At 38.9% G+C, this 21,570-nt stretch overlaps 1 protein-coding gene across 3 annotated transcripts in view; it reads right to left on the bottom strand.

Annotated features, from left to right (window-relative positions):
- LOC101156834 (protein capicua homolog) overlaps positions 1–21,570 on the bottom strand; it is a 44,097-nt gene that overhangs the window by 13,703 nt on the left and 8,824 nt on the right. For all 3 annotated transcript variants that reach the window (XM_011481012.3, XM_011481013.3, XM_020707178.2), the window contains exons 3-10: positions 21,005–21,275; positions 13,399–13,530; positions 11,977–12,130; positions 7,721–7,820; positions 7,435–7,617; positions 3,519–3,657; positions 3,151–3,323; positions 24–147 (exon numbers count right to left, since the gene is read on the bottom strand). In XM_011481012.3, the coding sequence (XP_011479314.2) occupies positions 24–147; positions 3,151–3,323; positions 3,519–3,657; positions 7,435–7,617; positions 7,721–7,820; positions 11,977–12,130; positions 13,399–13,530; positions 21,005–21,275 (1,276 nt within the window). The remainder of the gene's footprint in view (positions 1–23; positions 148–3,150; positions 3,324–3,518; positions 3,658–7,434; positions 7,618–7,720; positions 7,821–11,976; positions 12,131–13,398; positions 13,531–21,004; positions 21,276–21,570) is intronic.

Here is a 21,570-nt window from a genome sequence, read left to right as displayed (position 1 = left end):
AAAACTTTCAAACTAGCACTCACCGATCACATCATCATCCCCTTCTTCTTCACAGATCACCATTCGCTCTTCATCACTGGTCACGTCCTCACTGGCTCCGCCTTGGTACAGCAGTGGCCGATTAATGAACAAACTTGTTCCGTCCTCCTGAAGAAAGATAATAAATATTTATATACGAATGGAATAGATTAAAAATCAGAAGCCATTGTTCACAGCTTTGACGTAAAACTAAACATCATCCTCATTTAGTTTGTTATTTTAACCCACTGACTCCTTTAAACTAGAAAACTAGTTAATCTCTACCATGGGACTTTAAATGAGGAAAGCAAAACAACCAAAACACTCTTCCGCATTTGAGCATCAATCAACCTTTCTTTAGTTAAATTAATCAAGTTAATATTCATAAAATGTCATTTTAAAAAATTATATAAAAAAATGGAAGCCTGGAGAATTTACATTAAATTAATATGGTAAAAATCTAGCAAAAAGTATATTTTTAAAAGTAGTTTATAGCTTTTATTTATAAACATGAATCTTCTCAGAGAAGTGGCGTAAGTTTGCTAAGCTCCAGTTCAAGGCCTACGGGCCAAATGTGGCCCACCGTCATTTTATGTGGCCCGCGAGTAGGGCTGTGATGATGACCTCATCACCGCACATATGGTGCGTGATTGAACTATAATAAACACATTAAACACGTTCATCTTTGCTGATAATTTACTCTTTCTGCTAGTCCTGTGTTCAGACTGACTTTCCTTCTTTCTTTCAGACTGTTCTCTCCTTCTCTCCCACCGCACTTGTCACTGTCTCTCGTCGCCGCGCGCTCTCACTGCCTCTGCTGCACGTGGCACGCGGCTCCATTTACACACGGGCGCGTGCTTTCAGAAGCACACATCCTCTTTCTACAACAGAAATTTCCTCTTGTGAGGAAATACAACAAATTTACTGCGTTCTAATTATTAATTTCCATTTGTATTCATTTCCGTCACAAGCTGTGTGCGTTCTTAAGTGCGCGACACGGACGCCCGCCGGAGGATTTTGTGTTGGGGGGGTTTATTACTGTTCTCCTTCACTCCGTAACACCAAACATGAGCGCGCACTGTTAGATTTCGATGAATATCACTACATGTTTTGTTTGGGAACTATTTTGTGCAGCGCAACGTTACGTGTCTGTATAAATAAAGGCGGAGCCTCCTGCCCCGCGTTCTTCATGGGTGTCAGGCTTCATGGCTACCAGAAAGGTGACAACGTGTCTGCAGTCTGTTTATTACTGGGCAATAAATAATATTCTGAGAAGATGTCTGTACCAGAGAGCACAGGTGAAAGTCGCGTGCAGCTAGAGAGCGGTCCACTGCAGAAGAATCAACACGCACCCTCAACACACGTGTGCGCGCTCCCTCCTCCCAGTCCTACACACGTAGCAGCGCGCTCACACAGTCACAGTCAATCTACAACACCTATATAGTTAGTTCATTAGTAGTTAGTTGTTACTGTTATTTGTTAATGAAGAATCCTACGTTGTAATTGTATTTCTTTCTGATGCGGCCGCGGGGGGGATTTTTATTTTTTGTTTGTTTTTTTGGGTTTTTTTTTGGTGGTGGTGGTGGTGGTGGGGGGGTGCGGTTAACCGCGACACAGCGCCCCCCGGTGGTTCATCACCGCGGTGGTTAAAAAATCTGACACGTCACAGCTCTACCCGCGAGAGCATTAAAAGTTTTTGATTTCTTAAAAATTGTTGTGTATTTATTCATATCTAGGGGGAATTGGACTTGAAATATCAGATTAGGCAACTAAACATTAGGACTTAAACAATGTCCATATAACCTAACCTGACAGAATCAAATGTAAAAGGATTTATGCTAAAGTAACAAGCAAACATATGTTTCTATGCAACTGTAATTGTCACTTTAAAAAGTTATAATAAATAAACAATGAGTTATTTAACATTAAGGAGTAGTTACATTTATTTTTCATTTCATTTAGTTACATGTATTTAGACAAGTTATATCTGGCCCTTCGAGGACAACCACTATGCTGATGTGGCCCTTGGTTAAAATGAGTTTGACACCCTTGCTCCAGTTCAACAAACTGCAATATTTCAAGAACATTGGTGTTTGAACAAATGGGACCAAAGAGCAGATTTTTGGTCATCATGACATGTCAGTGCAAACACCTCACATGTCACAGCTGCCAAGCATGGTGGTGGTGGGGGAATGATGTGAGATTGCTTTTTAAGGCCCAGGGTCTAGACCACACATTTCTCAGTTTACTATAGTATTTTATAGCAGAAATAATATTTTATAGCAGAAATCATACAATAAGACCAAGACACCAGGAAAGGTACATCAGAATATGCAATAGTTAAAGTTCAGTCCTTAACCTGGATGAATAAAAGGCTGCAATAAGACAAACACTTGTGAACCAAAGTACTGAAAAAAGCGCAGTGGGTCAGAAATATTTTACTACAACTTGAGAGTCTGATAGACTCATTCTGGAAGCTGGGACTTCAGTTTCTGCAGATAAATGGGGTTATCCACACTGTTGAGTCAGACCAAACATGCAGCTACTTGCTTCTGCATTTCAAACAAACAATGACACAGTGTAATGCATCAGGAACTGGTATGCTTACATATTTTGTAAGATCACCTGGTAAGATCCACATGATTTTCTTGTCATGCTCATACGTGTAAAAAAGTGGAGCTAAAAAGGAAGATGCTAAAAATCCCCCCCCAAAAAAGCTTTTCTGAAATTGAAACCCATCAGCACTTTTTTGACATATGTTTTTTATTTTACTGAACTGATTTACTGTCAAAAATGTTAAATTGTATTAAACTGGTGTGGATTATTTTGTGTGAACCAATATTACATTTATTTTCTGAAAAAATAACCACATGAAAAACAATTTCAGTGGATTTTAAAGCCAATATTTGACTTTAATACCAGATTTGGTCAATCAGAATCTAGAGTTATGGTTTGGTAATCTAATTTGGTCACCTTGGATGAAAGCAAAAAGTCAAAGAACCCTCTTTGATGTTTAGAATTGATATCAAAACCGGCAACTTTATATATTTTCTTAGATGAAAGGCTTTCTTCTTAAAGTCTAATCTCTTGGATACATTTTCTGCCTTGGAGATACAAATTAATGACCCCCACCTTCTCCAGGTCTCTTTCTCTTTCCCTCTGCTCCAGGGTGTGCACAGCACTTTGGGAAAAAGCTCTGGGACGGGGGTGCCGGCCCTCAAAAAGCCCACCACGACGTTCTGATCCTGAAGGCCACCCTGAGCCTCCTCCCTTCCCCTCCAACACCTGAGACTCAGAAACAGCATCTGGAGACAAAAAGAAAAAAAAGTATTTAAGTCAATAAACCATTAGCAGCACTACTTTCTAACCATGTAAAGTTATGGGAGATAAATAACATTACATTTACTCTTTTATTAGACAAATGAACTAAATTGTAATTTCTTTTTCTTCATAGACAAAAAGTATTTTCTCTCAGGTTTTAGCAGTTACCACCCACAGACCTATGCTCTCTGACATGCTCCTCTCTCGGGCCTCTTTGGGGGTCCCACCGAAGGAGGGACGTCCCTCGGACATAGACTTTCTGCGGTCCTTGTTGCACCACTTCCAGTCTGGGTGGGCTTTGAAGTGGGCTTCTTTCACCTGGTGGGACAGGAAGCTTTTTAATGATCAGCAGATGTTTTGGTTTCTGCAAAAGGCTGCAAATCAAAACTAAAAGAAAAAATGAAAGATAAGCAAATGAAAGGCTCTCTTGGAGTAGCTGTGGGTGGTGTGATCATCAGAGACAGATGCTACAGTAGGTTAAAAGTCAGCATCTGCCAAAGCCTCAACAAGTCATTCATTTCTGTAAAATCCAGCAAAAAATGTAGCTGGAAACTGCAGAATTAAGGTCCTTGGCATTCCCTCCTGCTTGAGACCCTGTGATGAATTATTTTTCAGCCTGTGACTCCATGAACTGTCAATTGTGATTCATCAGTTGAAACCATTTAGTTCTAACAGCAACATTCATCTGGCACTAATCAGATCTGTCTTTTGCTCTACTGGACCTGTTTTTTAGTTCTTGTTAACACTTGTCTGTCCTCGGGTCGTATGCCAGAACCTTTTAAACACAACCTATATTAAGTCATTCCAGTCGAGACTTAGAAGTACTGTTTAATTTCTGGTTTGTGTCAAAACTCGTCTTTCTTTCAAATATACCGGACTCATTAAAAAAGTTGGTATTCTATAAACCTGGGGTCAGCAACATTTATGACAAGAAGTGTCAATTTAAATTTTTTCTCCTTAACAACTGTGCCATCACCAACTGTAATGCAAACTCTAATACAAAAAAATACAAAAACATTTCCAATATATCTAAAATTGTATTTAGTTCACAAACAGCAGGTCAAATAGCTTTTTTAAACAGATATTGGCATTACCTCAAAAAAGTATTTTCATAACAATATTGCACAAGGAAAATAGGTCAAAGTTAAAAAAGTATTGCAACTATGTTTGTCTGAAGCCAAAAATACTGCATTTGTGGTATGCCCACAGGTGCTTTTATTGCACAGAAAACTGATGTTTTACTGATGTTTGTTACAATGCTAATGATAGTAACATACATTTTTTTAACAATTGGACAGCGTCATTATTCGTTTTTTTCACACCCAACAAATGGAGTGGCAATAAGATGTAGTATTAATTTCAAAACTTGTTCATATTTTAAATCGACATTTGGCAAAACAGAAATAAAGCCTGGGTTTAATTTGACCTTGCTTGGTTATTATTCAACAAATTGAACTTTTAACTTCATAAATGATAAACGTCAAATACATGACCAAAAATCCAGCTGTGCAGTCATAAACGTGTGAAACAGCTCATGGATCAGCTTTGCGCTTTTCCCACTTGCACCTGCGCTCTCTTTTCCAGACACTCGCTCATAAGGCCCACCTGTCATCTCACACTTTCAAAATACGGGGTCATTGTTACAACAACTTAATTTAACCATAACAAACTTTTTTTTTTTTTCAATGGCGCGGATTCAAATTGCCTGTTCAGGAAGGCAGACGCGTATGGAGAGAAATTAGACTCAGTCGGATTTGTGCGTGCGTAATTCTTGATTTGTGCGTAAATTAGGATTTGTGTATGCATATTCTTGCTTTGTGTGTGCGTAAATTAGGATTTGTGCATAAATTTGGATTTGTGCGTGATTTGTTACTCACATAATACGTTTTGTGTACAAGTTAAAAAAATATAAAATGAAAAAAATACAAAATGCAATTTACGTATGCACAAATTAAGATTACAACAGCTTGAAACTACTTACACACACACATTTTTAAAAAACACGCACGAATCCCTTGTTACGCACACACGAAGCCAAAGTTACGCACGGATCTACCGTGAGACTGTTTTCACGTCTCAAAAATTCGTCCGTAAGTGCTGCGTTTAAATACAAGTGGAATGCTCGGTCATTAGAATTTTCCAATCAGCCTTCCCTTCTAAACGCATTTCCTTCAGTGGGTGTAGCAAGGCTTAAAAAAATTTTAAAGGAAAATAAAAACTATTATCTGAGAATATGACGTTCACTTTTAAACGCTAATATGTATATTAAAAGTATATTATACGTTTAAATACGTTTAGAAGGGAAGGCTGATTGGAAAATTCTAATGACCGAGCATTCCACTGGTATTTAAACGCAGCACTTACGGACGAATTTGTGAGACGTGAAAACAGTCTCACGGTAGATCCGTGCGTAACTTTGGCTTCGGATGTGCGTAACAAGGGATTCGTGCGTGTTTTTTAAAGATGTGTGTGTGTAAGTAGTTTCAAGCTGTTGTAATCTTAATTTGTGCATACGTAAATTGCATTTTGTATTTTTTTCATTTTATATTTTTTTAACTTGTACACAAAACATATTATGTGAGTAACAAATCACGCACAAATCCAAATTTATGCACAAATCCTAATTTACGCACACACAAAGCAAGAATATGCATACACAAATCCTAATTTACGCACAAATCAAGAATTACGCACGCACAAATCCGACTGAGTCTAATTTCTCTCCATAGACGCGCAAAGTAATGGACATTGTGTGAAAGAAGAGATTGTCACTCAATCCTGATTATTTTGTACTAATCTGAAAATACAAACAGACGTCAGATTAAGTGTTTATTGTTGTCACACCCCCGTATGCCACTGACTTTCCCTCCAGCGTGCCAACTGTGGCACGCGTGCCCCAGGCTGCCGACCCCTGCTGTACACAGTACTGGGCCTTTACATGTTTTTTCCAGTTTCAGTCTAGATTTAAGTCACCTCATAGCATTAAAACTGAAATTTTAGAAGTTTCATAAGATCTTATTTTAAATGTCTACTGTTGGTTTTGATCTCTGACCACCAGGTTGTAATGAATCATATTGCACTTTGTTGGTGTCAGAGGTATTTGTGCTGAACTGGTTTAGGCCCGATCTGTCAGGTTACACCTCCTTTTTATCTCCACTAGCCATATAGAAGTCCCTTTTACCTGTGGGGTGCCTGAGGAAACTATGTTGCCCCCCCTTTCTGCTTTTCCTCATTAGAAAAAAAAACTGGCATTTTTTACAAATGTTTTGCTGATGACATTTTAAATCTATTTCCCTTTAAAATCAAGCACAAAACTGCTCAACTGGAATCAGTATAATTGGGAAGCCTGAGCCTTAAAATGAAAATGACATATTTTTTTGAGCCAACTCTATGCAAAAAATCTTGTTGACAACTCTTAAATTTGAACAGCAGATCAGCTTTGTGGTTGAACTTGTTTTTTTTCTCCTGAAACTTCCTGTTAAGGGGAAGACCTTAGAGAGGGTTTGACAAAATTATGCATTTATTCATAATTTCTCAGCTAGATCATTGGAATTCACATTACTTTGTCCTCTCCATGCTGCTAAGAATTGAGGTACCAGGAGAAAAAACGAATATATCTCTTCTCTGCTTGCTGTTCGGCACTGGGCTCCTGTCCAGTTTAGGATTTAATTAACCATTTAATAATTGTTTTTTAAGGTTGAAATGATTTACTCTCCTCCAATTTATCAGAATTGCTTTTATGCGCTCCAGTGACAGATCTATGGCTGTGTTTTGCAGCTACTTCTGAAGGATCCTCCCTCTAGATTGAAATCCAGAGATAAAAGCCTTTGAAGGTTCTGCACCTGAGCTATGGAATGGCCTCCACTAGAGCTCCAATAACTGTTGCAGCTCTTTTACTGACTCAACATATTTTTTCTCTGGCTTTTAAACTTTTAAAGGGACTTTTTTGTGTTATTACTGCATGGTGGTTTCATCTCTTTTTGTTGCTTGTTCTGCAGCACTTTTGGCAAACTTGACTTGTTGCAAATATGCTACAAGAATAAACTGCCATTGACAAGTACAGACCCTAACGATATCAAGGATTTCTACACTCACCTTAAAGGCCAGATCATGATACTGCTGCTTCTCATTGGGCCCCAGAGCATACCACCATTCCCCCAGAATCTTGCTGACTGTGCGGTTGTCCTGGTTGGGATGCCGCTGGTGTACCAGGGCACGGTGGCGCTTGCTAAAAATCATGAATGCATTCATCGGGCGACGGATGTGATCCTTCTCCCTCTAGATGGATTTCACGAGAAAACATTCAAGGTAAGCTGTAGCAGCAACACTCAACAACCTTGTCTGCTTATCTAGGGACATGCCGTGTGCACTGTGGACCGACCTTCTTGTCTCCGTCCTTCGGCAGGGCACTGAGGGACTGAGTGCGTCTCTTAATGGGTCCATTGGATGGAGATGGATTGTTTGCAACACCAGGAGAAAACCTGCATTATTGCATAAAAGAAAGAGAAACTGAGAGTCCAGTTGGGATGGGAAGTAAAGGGAGTTTCCACAGCCTGACACACAGGAACACAAAATGTACAAAAGACCTTTTAAAAGACAGAGGAGAGAATTCCTGTCTCCAGGAAACTGTGTAAAACACGATTGGACATCAGTGAGAGCTGACATGTATCAACTGTAAAGGTAAGAAGAATAAAAAATGGTGTTGAATCCTCAAATTGTCTGCGCTTTGGTTTCAGACAAAGAAAAACTGGTTCTCAAAATAGGATTACAATGTTAAATCTTTTGAAGTCAAACAGCCTCTTTTTGACTCAAACACCAAAGAGTTTCATGAACGTCTCTCTAAGCGTCAAATGAAAAAAATCCCATTCAGAACAAAACAGATTCGGCATCAACTTACTTGTGGCCTCATTGTATAGGACAGGGATTTCTGATGTGCCTGTATGGCAGGTTTTTCACAGCTTCTCAGTTTAGAAGATCAAATGGAATAAAATCAGCAAAAACAAAATCACTTTTTTCTGTGCAAGTGCTTTATCATAAGAAATGATCCTATGTGAGATCATTGCCTTTAATTTTTTTACTAAAGTTCATAATCCGGTAACATAAGAAATAGACCTCAGTGTGAAGCACAGGAAAGGCAGTGATGTGGTGTAGGAGTTTGGCTTCAGGCAAAGTTGGTGCTTTAATTTGACGGCGACATTGAACCATCTTTTCGTGACAGGTCCCATTCTCTTCAGGAAGGAAGTCAGTGCTTTTGAGCAGGCCTTTGTGCTGTGTAAAACAGTTCAGAGAGGTCAGACCAGATTTGTGTGACTGGAGGGGGGTGGGGTACCAGGTCACACCTAGAATTCCGTTTACCATTACAATGGGTCCCATAGGAGAAAAATAGAAACATCTATACACTGAACAAATCTGATGTCACCTGACTGACCGGTGAAGACAAAGCTTGAAATAGGATTGGCAAGAGGACTGAAGTTCACTCCACCCATCTTTATTGAGTCAACCCAGCTACTACTCAAAAAAACATGTCCTCAATAATGATGAAATAAAGTTATGATGATCAGGAAATGATTAAATATGCATTAAAGTTTTGATATCAGCATAGTTTGGGCACAAAATCTGACTTTGTTACTTGGGAGTCAACATTACTTTTATTTGACACCTGTCTCCAGTGGTATTTGGAGGAACTACATGATTTGGTTCTACTGGGTTTGGGTCAAATTTAGGAACAGAGGGTGCGACCTTTTAAGCCCAAAAACTGATTACTTGTCTCAACAGTTTTGACCAAAGACAGAAATATTTATGAAGATTTGGACAACAGATATCAAATAGTCAGGTGGTCTCTTTTCTTTTTAAGTATTTTGATAAAACTATCAAATGTAGGTAAGAGATGACAATTAAATTTTACTAAAAGCTGTTTTCTTTCAAGTTTGGCTGTTTTTGTTCTGTTGCAAATTTTAAAAGGCAGCTGTTGCAGAATTTCTGCCCGGTCCTGGTCTACCATTTATGAAGGCTCACTTAGTAATGACTCTTTGGCCAGCCCAGTAAAATCTGCTGGATAAAAGACTTCTTTATGACTATCTAAACCCTCATGGCCTTGATTGATATCACTTCAAAAGTGACACTGCAGCACAAAGGGAACACAATCTGAGTTTATAAAACTAAGATTTAAGACAAAGTTGGATAATATGAGGACTGTATTGTTGGACTGTATTGTTTCTTATTATGGTAAATTCATTTTACTTGAACCAAAGCTATATTAAAACCTCAGCCAGAGAAGATGGGTGTTTATGTGGAACCTGGAGACTGCACTGCTGCCAGCCTGACTAACATTTTCCATTTGTGTCTCTTTCTTCTCTGAATTGTGATCTGTTGAGCACATTCACTGGTATGTTTTTGGTCATTGAGCAGGAAAACTACATAGTGTATGAGAGTTAATGCCACGGAAATGAGTTGACTGTTTTAACAACAACTAAATTGCATTCTTCTTGCAAGTTTGGAAATTATTTCCAGGAAGATGAAACAAGAGAGAGTAAATAAGGGGGAAGTCTTTCACTGGGTTATGTAAAACTGTTGCTGTTGCACACGAAGAGTGGAAAAACAGAGAAGTAAAAAAATATTTATTATAAATTATCATAATTGATATTACTGTATTGCAAAAGTTGATGCAGTGAGTTAAAGCCACAAGGGGGAAAAATGAAAAAGTTAAAAGTTGACTAAAAGAGTTAGAACTCTCTTTGCTCTGCGGCTAAATGAATAATTATTCTGTACGTCATTATTTTATTATCTATTTGTCATTTATTTTGTTATGCCATCTTATTTGTTCGTGTACTTGACAGAAAACTCACTTTTGAGTAAAAAACAAACACTTGTCTTTATCTTAAAGTAGAGTCAGGGTTGATCACTGGACTTTGCTAGTTGTCTATTAAATAAAAAAATATATATATACTAACATTTTATTTCATGAGTGAATATAACCAGATTTTAGATGTTTAAATAAATAGCAGTGCAGTGGAGATATAAAACAATGAGTGAACATTTTGCAAGGGGAGTTTAAATGTCTTTATATAAATGTGGATAAATGAAAAAAAATCAGGGATAAAAGAGTCAGGAAGGATGGATTTGTAAAAGAATATTCAAGGTTTTCCCTGAATATATTGAATTTAGTCACTCAAAGCCCAGAGTTATAGTCACACAATTATTTGTCCCCATTGATGTCACATGGACAGCAGAATACAGGATTATAATCTGTAACACAACACTGTAGCTTGAGCCTTTCTTTGGGGACAGCGAGCCTGGTGACCCTGAAACAGTCACACCCACACTACCACCCAAACTGACCCACATGGGTCAGTCTAAAAGAGCAATGTCCAACGACGGCTGTCCAACGAACAAACGCTGCAGAGAGCATTGGCGTCTCTTCTGAACTTTGCTGGCAACGTTGACTTCAGGTCACTTAGAGTTTGAAGATTTGAAACTGTTCAATAAACTACCTAATCAACTACCACCTACTTAGTTTCGACACCCTCAGAACTACAGAGAAACCTAATTGTACAAGAAGAACACTTTTCTTCAGATGTGGTCTATTGCCATTTGATGAAAAATATGTCAGTTTCAAAAGCACAGGCAGCTGACAAAACCTTCCATTTCTCCGCTAAATGTTTAAGGGTGTTTTTATGCAGATGACTTCTCCAACACGTGACTTTCTGGTGGTTTGTCAACACATAACAGACTTATGTTACGTCCTTTGCCATTTTAGACGCGTTTTCTGCGCAGCTCAATGGGCCACTGCAGGAATGACCAGAAAACCACAACTTTTCCAGTCGCATCACATTCGGTTCTCTTGTTTGATAATGTTCTTTTAAGGCAAAGAGGAACTTAAAATGAAACTAAAGAAACATAAGCAAGAATTCATCCTGATGGAGGTCTGGATATACATAAAGTCACGAATAAACAAGTGTGAGTAAGACAGTGTGAGCGTGGTAAAAGGGCCGCAAACACAGAGAGTAAAAATAAAAAAACTCGGATAATCGGTTCATAGAAAGAGACCGAGGACGGTAAAAGACCGCCAACACCTTACATTTTAACCCGAGATCTGAGATCAACGAAATGAATAGAGCTCTCAACTCTGAACATACTCCTTCTTTCTCTCAGTAACAGTTTTCTACATGCTCACAGGCCGGCTTGGCTGGTGGGAGATGCAGACACCATGAAAGTGTAAAGTGCAGAATGTAGCAGTAACTCGCTTCACAATAAAAAGGTGACAGAGATCTGTGTTATCTGGACTGTGCATTTATGAATATCCACTGAAGCCGTTTGGTTCAGTTAATTTAATTTAAATTTAAAATTAGGATTACATGGGATCTTTTAATCCAAATAGAAAAGTTCATTTGTCACGCTTGTGAAACTTTTACTTTTTTTATTTTACCAGTTTCCAGTTTTATTTATTTGTTTGTATGCTCATCCAGATTGTTTTTATTTTTTCTGATTCAACCTATGGGAGTGCCTTGGGGTGCTTATAGGGTTAAGTGAGGGGAAATATGATCCATATTTGTTTAGTAGTTTTTGGTTGAACTACCTGTTAATGCATTAAAATCAGGAATTGTTCCTTCATCACAGTGATACAAAATATGTACTCACGGGTCGTCTGTATCACTTTCGGTCTCACTGTCCGCCCCACCCTTGTCAGCAGGAAGATTGTCATTGGTTGAAGTAGGGCATGATGGTGATCCTCTTCCCGGATCTGGAGGCCCGGTCCGCCCGTCACTTACCAACGCCACACCACAGCGAGGTTCTGAAAAGGAGGAAGCTCTCTTTTAAGCCCCAAAACGTACATACCTTAAAAATGTTGGAATAAAAAAAACAGAAAGAAATTACTTGCAAGGAAAACAAGTTTGTTTTGCAAATAAAATTTTCTTGATGGATCTCTAAACTTTGACGCATATTCCTTTATTTCCTAATCATCAGAACTTCAGGTTTGTGAGAACTTTAAAAAAAAAAGCCAAAATGGTTTTCAACAAGCAAAACAGAGCTAATCTTCTCTCACATGCCTGTGTGTGGGCAACAAAAGCAAGGCAGCTCTTTTAGTATTGCCCCTTTGGAACACAAAAGCATTTCAGAATGCTTTAAAGAACTACAGAAAACTATGGCAGCAATAACAGAAAATGTTACGAGAAAAGAACAAGAAGAATGTTTTACATTTGGACAGGAATGTGAATAACGGTGGAAGTCATCTGAGCTCATAAGGAAGCTGGTTTCATCTGTGTCTGTTCTGTGAATAAAAGCAGCTTCCCCCCCATGCTTGGTTCTGACATACGCTTCAACCAGGTGACAAGTACTCCACACCATAAAGTTATTACTAAGGTTGTAAAAACTGGGTTGGTTCTTCTGGATCTGGACATCAAATAAAAAAGGATTTTTTTTTGTGTCTATTTGTTTTGATCTTTTACTCAAAAACTGAAACCAAACAAAAAGCGAAACCAGAACTCAATTGTGACAAAGCAAAAATTGGAAACATGACCGACAAAAGGCGGTGGAGACGAACTAGGTGAAGACACTAAGGGGTGATGAATTAACAGCGCAACTGAAATGTGGTGCAGAGATGAAACAACGTAAACTAAACAAAAAACTGCAAAAAATCACAAATCCCTCCATTTTATTGACCAGCTTTAATGTTAAAAAGCTTTTTCCAATGTGGAGCTGAATGGGTTAAACCATTTGGCCGTTCACAGTGGCCAAAATTTATCTGTGAATACATTTCACAGTGCTCAAATCAATAAACAGTGTTATCAACAATATCACTGGAAAAATACAAGTGTGAACACCAACTGTGCTGAACTGCAGTTCTGTCACAACTATTTTGGGAAACACTGACTTGGCTGCCGCTTTGTACTCGACTGCTTTGGCAATGGCTATTTGAGAACATATTCCCACATGCTGTTTCCTGTTATGATTCGTTTACTGAGGGAAATACCTGTTTGTGAAAGGGTTACACATAGAACAAAAGGACACGCTTTAAGTCCGTGTCACTTCCAAGGAGCAGGAGATGGGTCGCTGTGCTACCTTTGCCCTGATTGATGAACTGCTGGCCATCGGCGGGCTGGGCGGCCGCTCCTGACTGGCTAGGCTCCAAGAAAGGGACCAGAGAGTGCCAAGGGAACACTGGAACTGAGCGAGGCTCTACGTTGGTCCACACTGTGGAAAGAGGAGCGATACAGAGGGAAAAAGTGAGAAGTCATCATGTTTAAAGTCCGAGGATTGTGAGCAGAAGGTCAAGCTCTGTCCCCTGGCAGCAGATTCAGAGACTAAAATGGAGCTGTGCTTTCAGAACTCTCATCCTGAGGCAGCTCGCATCAGAATAATGCAGTGCTCTTATGAGGTGCGTGATGTGAAGTGATGAGGGATTATGCTAATTGATCCACAGAGTCTCCGTTTGTCTCTGCAGCCGGAATCATTTCAAACTACTAAAGATCAGAAAGCATAAAGGCTCTGCTCTTTTAATTAATTTGGATATGAATTTCTACTGAGTCCTCTTACAAGACTTGTAAAAACAAACCTTTGAATATTTCCAGGAAACAAGAGCACTTCCTGGGAAACATTTCCTCTTAGAAAACTCCCATGGAAACATCAGGTTTTAAAGATCTTTTTCAACAACTTGCAGAAAATCACAAACGGAATAGATTACATTCAGTGCGAACAACATTATAGACCCATTTTGATGAAAATTGAAGTGTTTTTGACATGTTCTTGTGGTTTTTTCTGATGATGAGGAGGACATATAGAAAGAAAATTAAGCTTAGTATTCATTTTTTAAAATCGTAGTGTCATAATGAAAAGACCTCTGGGAGAGCTTTTAAAAAGATGATCGGAGTGGGTCTTTTACTCTATAAGAAAGACTTGTAATATAACGATACAAATAAATATAATAATCCACTTTAAAGCCAGTTGTAGGTCACAATCTGTGCCACCCCCTCCCTCCCGGAAGGACGTTACGGACACCGTCAGGGTGTGTGTCCATAATGTCCTCCACCTATCTGTTTCATATGGAAGTGTATACCTCTCATTGCTAGTCTTTGCATATATTTTTATTTTGTTTTATCTTTTTTTTATGATGTGCAATCTCATTTGACTGCTAAAAGGGATGATGCCAAACTACTTTAGTTAAAACTACTTCATCTCTCCATTGGTTTTATAAGTCACAGGTGAATCCCAACTTTGAAAATCACTCTCACCTGCATCTTCCACAAAGTCACCAGTCAAGCATCTGATAAATACAAAAGGAATCCTTTGAAACGAAAGGTGTGGTCATCAGTGTCAGTCATCCTTTGTGTTCACTGCAACAAGCTTTCAGGAATGTCAGCTGGTTGACGTAAACCATAAGGATTTAATGACATCAGAACCACACAGGACCTGATTTTATTTTTACTCCGGGATGAGTGATTTCATCATGCAGTTTCAGCACCACAATGAGTAACAGCCCTAGTAAAAGCCTGTTCTGATGATGACAAACCATACATGGTGTCATCATACATCTTCAGTTCACCTTCAGTTGGAGGTTATTTGTACTGTGTCTGTCCTGAGCCAAATTTTAGTTTCAATCTGAAATTCTAACAACAATTCTTCACATTAATTTTAAATTGAAACGTGTTTTGGACTTTTAATACAAGTCCTAGTTTATTAAATTGTAATTTTTTGGGTTATTTGAGTTGGAATTTGTTAATAGGCCGCATCTTTGATAGATTAGGCCAATAAAATTAAAAGGGATCAGCCCCTTTACAGGAGCCTAGTTTTAAAAAATGATATTCTGTATCAAATACTATATACCGGTATTTCAAATGCAGCCATGGTGGCAAGTGTTTGACCCACATTCCCACGCACCTGATCCATACACATAAACAAATGCGAAACATTCAGAATGGCAGAACAGGCATCATCTTCTTCATCTTCATCTAACAGATGCAGCTGAGAAGCAGTGGAGTACACTCATGAATGTTCCCTTTGCACACCGGAGTTCGTGGGTGTTCAAAGATCAAAAGACGCAAATTTTCTGGTTGCAAATATTTTGAATATTGCAAAGAGAACTTAAAGCCACCCTTCCTAAATAGGTGTCTCAACCACAGATTTACAGTTGTAAAAACTGCTCAGGTCATCTTCACTTTACTTTGGTAATTTCCATAGCAACCCTTGACGTGGGCAGGAACTTTGTACCAGATTATGGTGAAACTTTTGATGCTTGGTCTGTGGCTATTGTGACACTTGAGATAAAACAGGAGAACCAGATCAAGCTGCAGATGGTGGGAGGAAACACATGAAAAGGACTGTTTGTGAAGCCTCAAACATCAAGCTGAAGGCCGACGAACGCTGCAAGAAGACAGTGGGTGACAGTTGGCTGGTGCTGCTCTCCCAAGATATCTAAACTATTATTGAGCTGAAATAGCTGAAAAATATTAGTTTTTCGCACTCTTGGGGTGGAGGTCAGACTGGCAACACTCTTTAACCAATCAGTAGGCAAGAATCTGTGATGTCACATTTTAAGCATCAACTCTGAACCTCTCCTGTTAGGGGTCGCCAGAGTGAATCAGCTTTCACTGATTTGCACAGGTGGTTTGGCAGAGTTTTCTTTACGCTGGCTGCCCCTCCTGTCACAACCCTGTATTTTATCTGGGCTGGGGACAGGTACAGGGGACCTGGGTTTGAGCCCCTTTGTGGCAGTAGCCCAAAGAGTCTTGCCCAAGGATCCACACTGGATGAAGCTTACAAAAGATCTAAAAATACACAGGAAAAAAGGTCATTTTCCTAGATAGTCCTTCATTTTTGTACGAAGCCACCTAGAGTTTACTTAGAGAACTGACCTGGCTCCAGTTTCTTTTCTCTTTTCTTAGCAGCCTCAAAGAGGAAGTGAAAGTGTTATCCTTGTGGTCCAGTTGTTAAACAAAGCCCAAAGATAAAGTAGTGAAGCTTTCCCACATTTCTGCACTAAATGTCTCTAGAACAACTCTAGAAATGTCTAAAGTCTGGCCCATTAGCCAAATGCAGCCTGATTTAAATTTCCAACGCCCCACAGGCTCCTGTGACAAAATCAAAAATATGCAGCCCCCAACATTTTCTAAAAACAGTCTACGATTCTTGATTGTGGTTGGCTAAATTACATTTTAGCCATTGCAAACCTGTTAATGCAGGTGTGCGACCCTTCTTTGACACTTTCTAGCTCATTTCTAAAATGTCAACTGTAAATAAATAAGAAAAGTTGACAGTGAGGGCAACAGCTTCAAGGATAAGTGGAAACCTGAGTTTTTTCAGAGAAATATGAAACAACTGTGTCTGCCTAATATGGCAGGAGACTGTAGCTATTTTCAAGGAGTTCGATATCAACAGGTAGACAAGACAATTTAGATACAACAAGCTAACTGGGAATGAAGGGTGTGAAAAATTGACAAGTTGACAGTGGTTTTGTTAAAAAGTTATTTGGATGTGTTTTTTTTAATAATATAATAGTTGAAAGAATGTGGGGCCCTCTATGCTTTGGACACCCCTGCTCCGGAACATTCAAATTTCTTTAAATGTTGTTTAAATGTTGAAAATAAAAATAAATAAATCAGCTGCTAAATAAACGTGTAACAATTCTCTGATTTTTTCAGACTGCTGTTTCCTGGTTGTTCAAACAGTCTTTGACTCATTTTGTTTTATTCATTGTGTGTGGGCATAACTAGTTCATTTTCACATCTGCGGTTTTGTTTGAGTCTCTCTCAAAAAAAAGAAAAAATTCCATTAGCATGTGAACAAAGAAATAAGGAGAGTGGTAAATGCAAATGCCAAACTCCATCAAGGTCATTTAAAAAACTAAAGCTGTAAACATTTTACAAGATGTTAAAGCTAATATTAAACTGTTACATATGTGGAAGAAGTTAAGAGACAAAAAATGTATATCATTACCAACAGAACATCTTCATCCGACGTATATGGGTAAATTGTAAGCACATTATCATGTTTCTGACTTTTATGTCTGCTTAACATTTCAGTCATAGTGAAGTTGTAAAAAAAAAAGTTTGTTACCCCAAATGAGGCGTTTCCGCACAGACTGCAACAAATGTAGATGCTGTGAAGGAGGTCTAAGTCTAAGGAAACAAGACCCAAATATAACATATTGATGAATTGATCTTTTAATTGATACTCCTAAAGGGGGAAGAACTTTCTGGAAGGGTGAAGTTTTCTGGAAAATGTTTCTCTGGATTGCAATAATCTAAATGTAGCAAATGTTTGTCCAGCTGGAACTCATTAAAATTGCGATACGTGTTCTGCTCAGCGAGATGAGGAACATGCAAATGACTCAACTGTGTTTGCTGCTGTTTACACACACAGCCTCAGAGCTCTCAAAGGCTGATTCTGATGTCACATGCTTATTATCACTGCAGCGGGACCTTTGCACTTCTCGCCCCTTACTGGCAGTTTCTACAGCTGCAGGGGGAACTTGAGAAGGGGAAGTGAAGCTTATTCTTGTGCTTTACACACCAGAAGTTAATTTGTTAGGGTGAGTAGAGACACGAACAGCAGAGCTGACACTCCTAGCCGTGGATTATACATATGCTATCACTTCCTGTTTGTCAGAGCATGCTGAGGTCAGAATGCAACTTCAGCTGAATATTTAAGACACTTTTGACTGGTTGAGGACAGAAGGACTAAACTTTCAAGACAGACTTCTAATATGTTTTAATTCTAAAGGAAAATGTGGGTAAGATCAACTATTCGGCATGTTCCTGACCTTATAAAATCCCTTGACGTGTGCTTAAGAGAATCATTCTGGCTGTTTCAAATCACAGCACATAAAAAAGTCTCAGATAAATGAATCAACAGCAGCTTGCGACCTTTGCTGCACTGTTATTTTCCTAAAATCAATTCAACTTATGTTCACAAGATAAACATTCAGTTTACAATTAAATTAAATTAAATTCATTTTAATGTAATATAGTTTAAAAAAATGCATTTTTACACAAGTAACAATTTGATTAGAACAAGGATGGAACCTACAATATTAAAATCAAATTTAGACAAAAAAAAACTGCAAATTAGCTTTTTGCCACTAAATTAAGAGAAAAAATGCATGTGTAAAAAATGAACCAATGGATTTTGTAAATCAATATTGAATCTAATTGGATATAATTGTAAAGGTTCAAAAAGTGATTGTTACATATTTTCTTTGCTTTCTACCACTTTGACAGTAATGCTGACACATGTCATACAGATATTTCCACAAAAGTAGTCCTCTGTCAAAAGTTGCCTAAACTCGCCATTCCTGTTGAGCTGCCTACAAAAACTCACTCTGTGCATGTGTCTGAGCCGTCCAAGCTCTGCCCTGCAGCACCTCTTGAGTACTTCCAGGTCCGAGAAGCCAACCCTTTGAGAATCCTGCTTTTTTCAGTGCATGGACAAAGAAATGCAGAAGTTTGGATTTTGCTCCCTAAGGATTTTGCTAAACAGTTTTGTCTTTCTGTCCAGAGACGTAAGGTCACAAGAGTGTTAAAAAAATGCAATGCAATACAGCAATGCTGCTGTCACTTACAGCCTGTTGTGGATGTAAAAAACAAACAATGCAATGAGAAACCAGAGCCACAATTGAGCTCCAAAGGCTTCATCTGACTCACTAAAGGCTGCAGTTCCACTCAGACAGCAATAATGAAACTTGTGATGCTAATGCAGTTGCACTTGAGCGGGGTTATATTTAGGAGCCATCGCAGCCGTGAGCCCTGCGCTTGGTTCGGGGGGCCTCTGCAATTCGTGCTGCTTTTAAAAATGCATGGCAGCAGAAGCTCTTCCAGGGACAGGTGGCTGTTAGCAGCAGCATAAGAGAGGTGATGGGAAAGGGAAAGAAAAGTACACACCAGTAATCATCTCAAGTCTGAACGCTTTACTGCACTAATTCTAATGGTGGAAAAGTGTATCCATGACAACGTGGATTTACGATCACCCATTTTTCTGCTGAGGGCAATGAAACGTGTTTGCTTAATGCCTTGTCTGAGGCTGCTGCTATTCTGCAACACCCGGATGTGTGCGTGTTTGTGTACGTCTGCGTGTGTGGAGGAGGCGTGAGTGTCCTTGTTGCTCCCTGCTCACAGTCTAACATGTCTAGACATGTCAATAATAGAAGATTTTTACGTTTCAATGGCACATTTATCTCTCTGAAAAACACACAAACACCTACGTAGAAACAAGAGAGGGTGACGCCCCACCATTCTCGCACACAAGCCCACTCAGTAACCCTGACACTACACGAACTGAGTCACAAATTACACACAGCCAGCAGCACGTCTGTGTGGTTGCCTGAGCAACTCATACTCAACCCTGTTGATATTCACACCTCAGAAAAAAGGTTTTGCTTTAAAATGGTTGTAATCATTTGACCAACATAAAAAGATTTTGTTATTTGATTGCTGGGGAGAGCTATGAGTTAAGAGCGAGAGAAAAAATCTCACCTGTTATCTGAAACTGCGCCATCATGTCAAATGTCAAATGTCAAACCACCTCTGAGCTGCTAAGAGCTCACTATGCTGGGACCAAATATTTCCACGTCTTAGACTAAAGTCTTGCTGCATTGAAATTAAACTCAGACATCATTCATTTTCAAATGCAAGCCATCTCTGCCATTCATATATATTGCAGCGTGTCCATACCATCCTCTCACTAAGTTGGCATGGAAACGAGCAGAGTGCAAGATGAATCCAACCACCTCCATTTCCAGGAGCCAGTTTTCTTTCATTCGTTTTTTTTAATGTACATACACAGACTCAATGTGACTTTTTTTTACCAGAACATCTATCCAAAACTTTTATTTTTACAAATATTCCTGCCTTTCTGAAGTAGTTTGACTGACTGATTGCAGCTGCACTTCCTAGATTGGTAATTAAAACAGACTAAACCCAAAATATAATGTACATCATCTGTATTGAAACCCCTTTAACCAGAAGTAAACTTTTTCATCATCCTAATCAAATAACAGAGACTTAAAGATTAGACTCATAATGCGCTACGGTTTATAAATTGCTCTAAAAGCCTTCAGAGAAACAACAGGTCCTCTACTCATTTTTGGACCTTTCCTCCACCAGCTTACACAAAAACATGTGATGCCTAATTTTTTTAACCAGCTCTAATTAAATTTAAATAAAACTCTTCAAATTCATCACTTGCAGAGCTGCTTCCCATTTCCTCCTCAACAAAACTACACTTGCTGACATTTACAAATGTATTTTTAAAGAGTCTGCTGGTAACACATCCCTGAGACAGAAAGACGTGTGAAATTTAAAAAGTGGAAAAGGGGTCAATAAAATTGCTTCTGAATATTTACAATAGTTTATCCCTACTGTCACTTTAGTCATTTTTAGAACAATATACAATTTTTTTTTATTGATTTTATTGGAGTTTCAGACAAAGCAGCAGTATTCTGAGTGTTATTGGGACACAAATCTTTTTTGCAGTCTGAAACAAATGAGAAGCATAAACAACCATCTAATGTGGTAGTTTCAAGTGCTACGAGCAAGTCATAGCACTCTAATGACACTGCTGTCACACCTAAGATCAGGAAAATCAGATGCACAAAACAGAAGTGCAAAAATGACAGCATTGTCATTTTAAAATGTGGCAGAAATTTGGCTCAGCCGCTTTCCTATTTTTGCCCTACCAGTTCCTGGGCGTCCCATGATGATTTGCTTGCGGGGCGTAGGGAGAGACGACTCAGCTGGGAGGATGAGCGGCAGCAGGGCTGTTGGTGTTGGATGGCAGGCAACCGGCTGAGGCAGTGTTCCTCCTGAGTTGTCCTGATGCTTGTCGAGTTTCCTGTCCTTTGCTCCAGGACCAGTTGAAGACAGGGCCAAGCCCAAAGAAGCAGACGTGGATCCTGGGGTAGTAGGGTTAGAGATGGTAACATGGCCTCCTGTGGCTGGAGTGAGAGACTGAGAAAAAAAGGATGTTTGAAATTAATTTACACTGTTTGCAAGATATATTAGCCATTCACAACATTAAAAACTTTAGTGGAAAGGTTATTTAGAGATGCAAAGATTTAGATTTATCTTAGAGCAAAGGTTAAAGAAAGTTCGCACAACATATTATCAACCTCAATCTGAGTTTAAAAGAATAGGACTCTGCATAACTTTAATCAAAGAGTCATCAAGTGTGATTGTGTTGAATGAAAGTCTTTGTGAATAAACTTTAGTTATGGTTCATTCAGGTGGACTACTCTTGGCTGAT

The sequence above is a fragment of the Oryzias latipes genome, chromosome 11 (assembly GCF_002234675.1).
Source record: "Oryzias latipes chromosome 11, ASM223467v1".
In the NCBI taxonomy this organism is placed as follows: Eukaryota; Metazoa; Chordata; class Actinopteri; order Beloniformes; family Adrianichthyidae; genus Oryzias; species Oryzias latipes.
The sequence above is the reverse complement of the archived record's forward strand: the minus strand, read 5'-3'. Positions and strand labels throughout refer to the sequence as shown.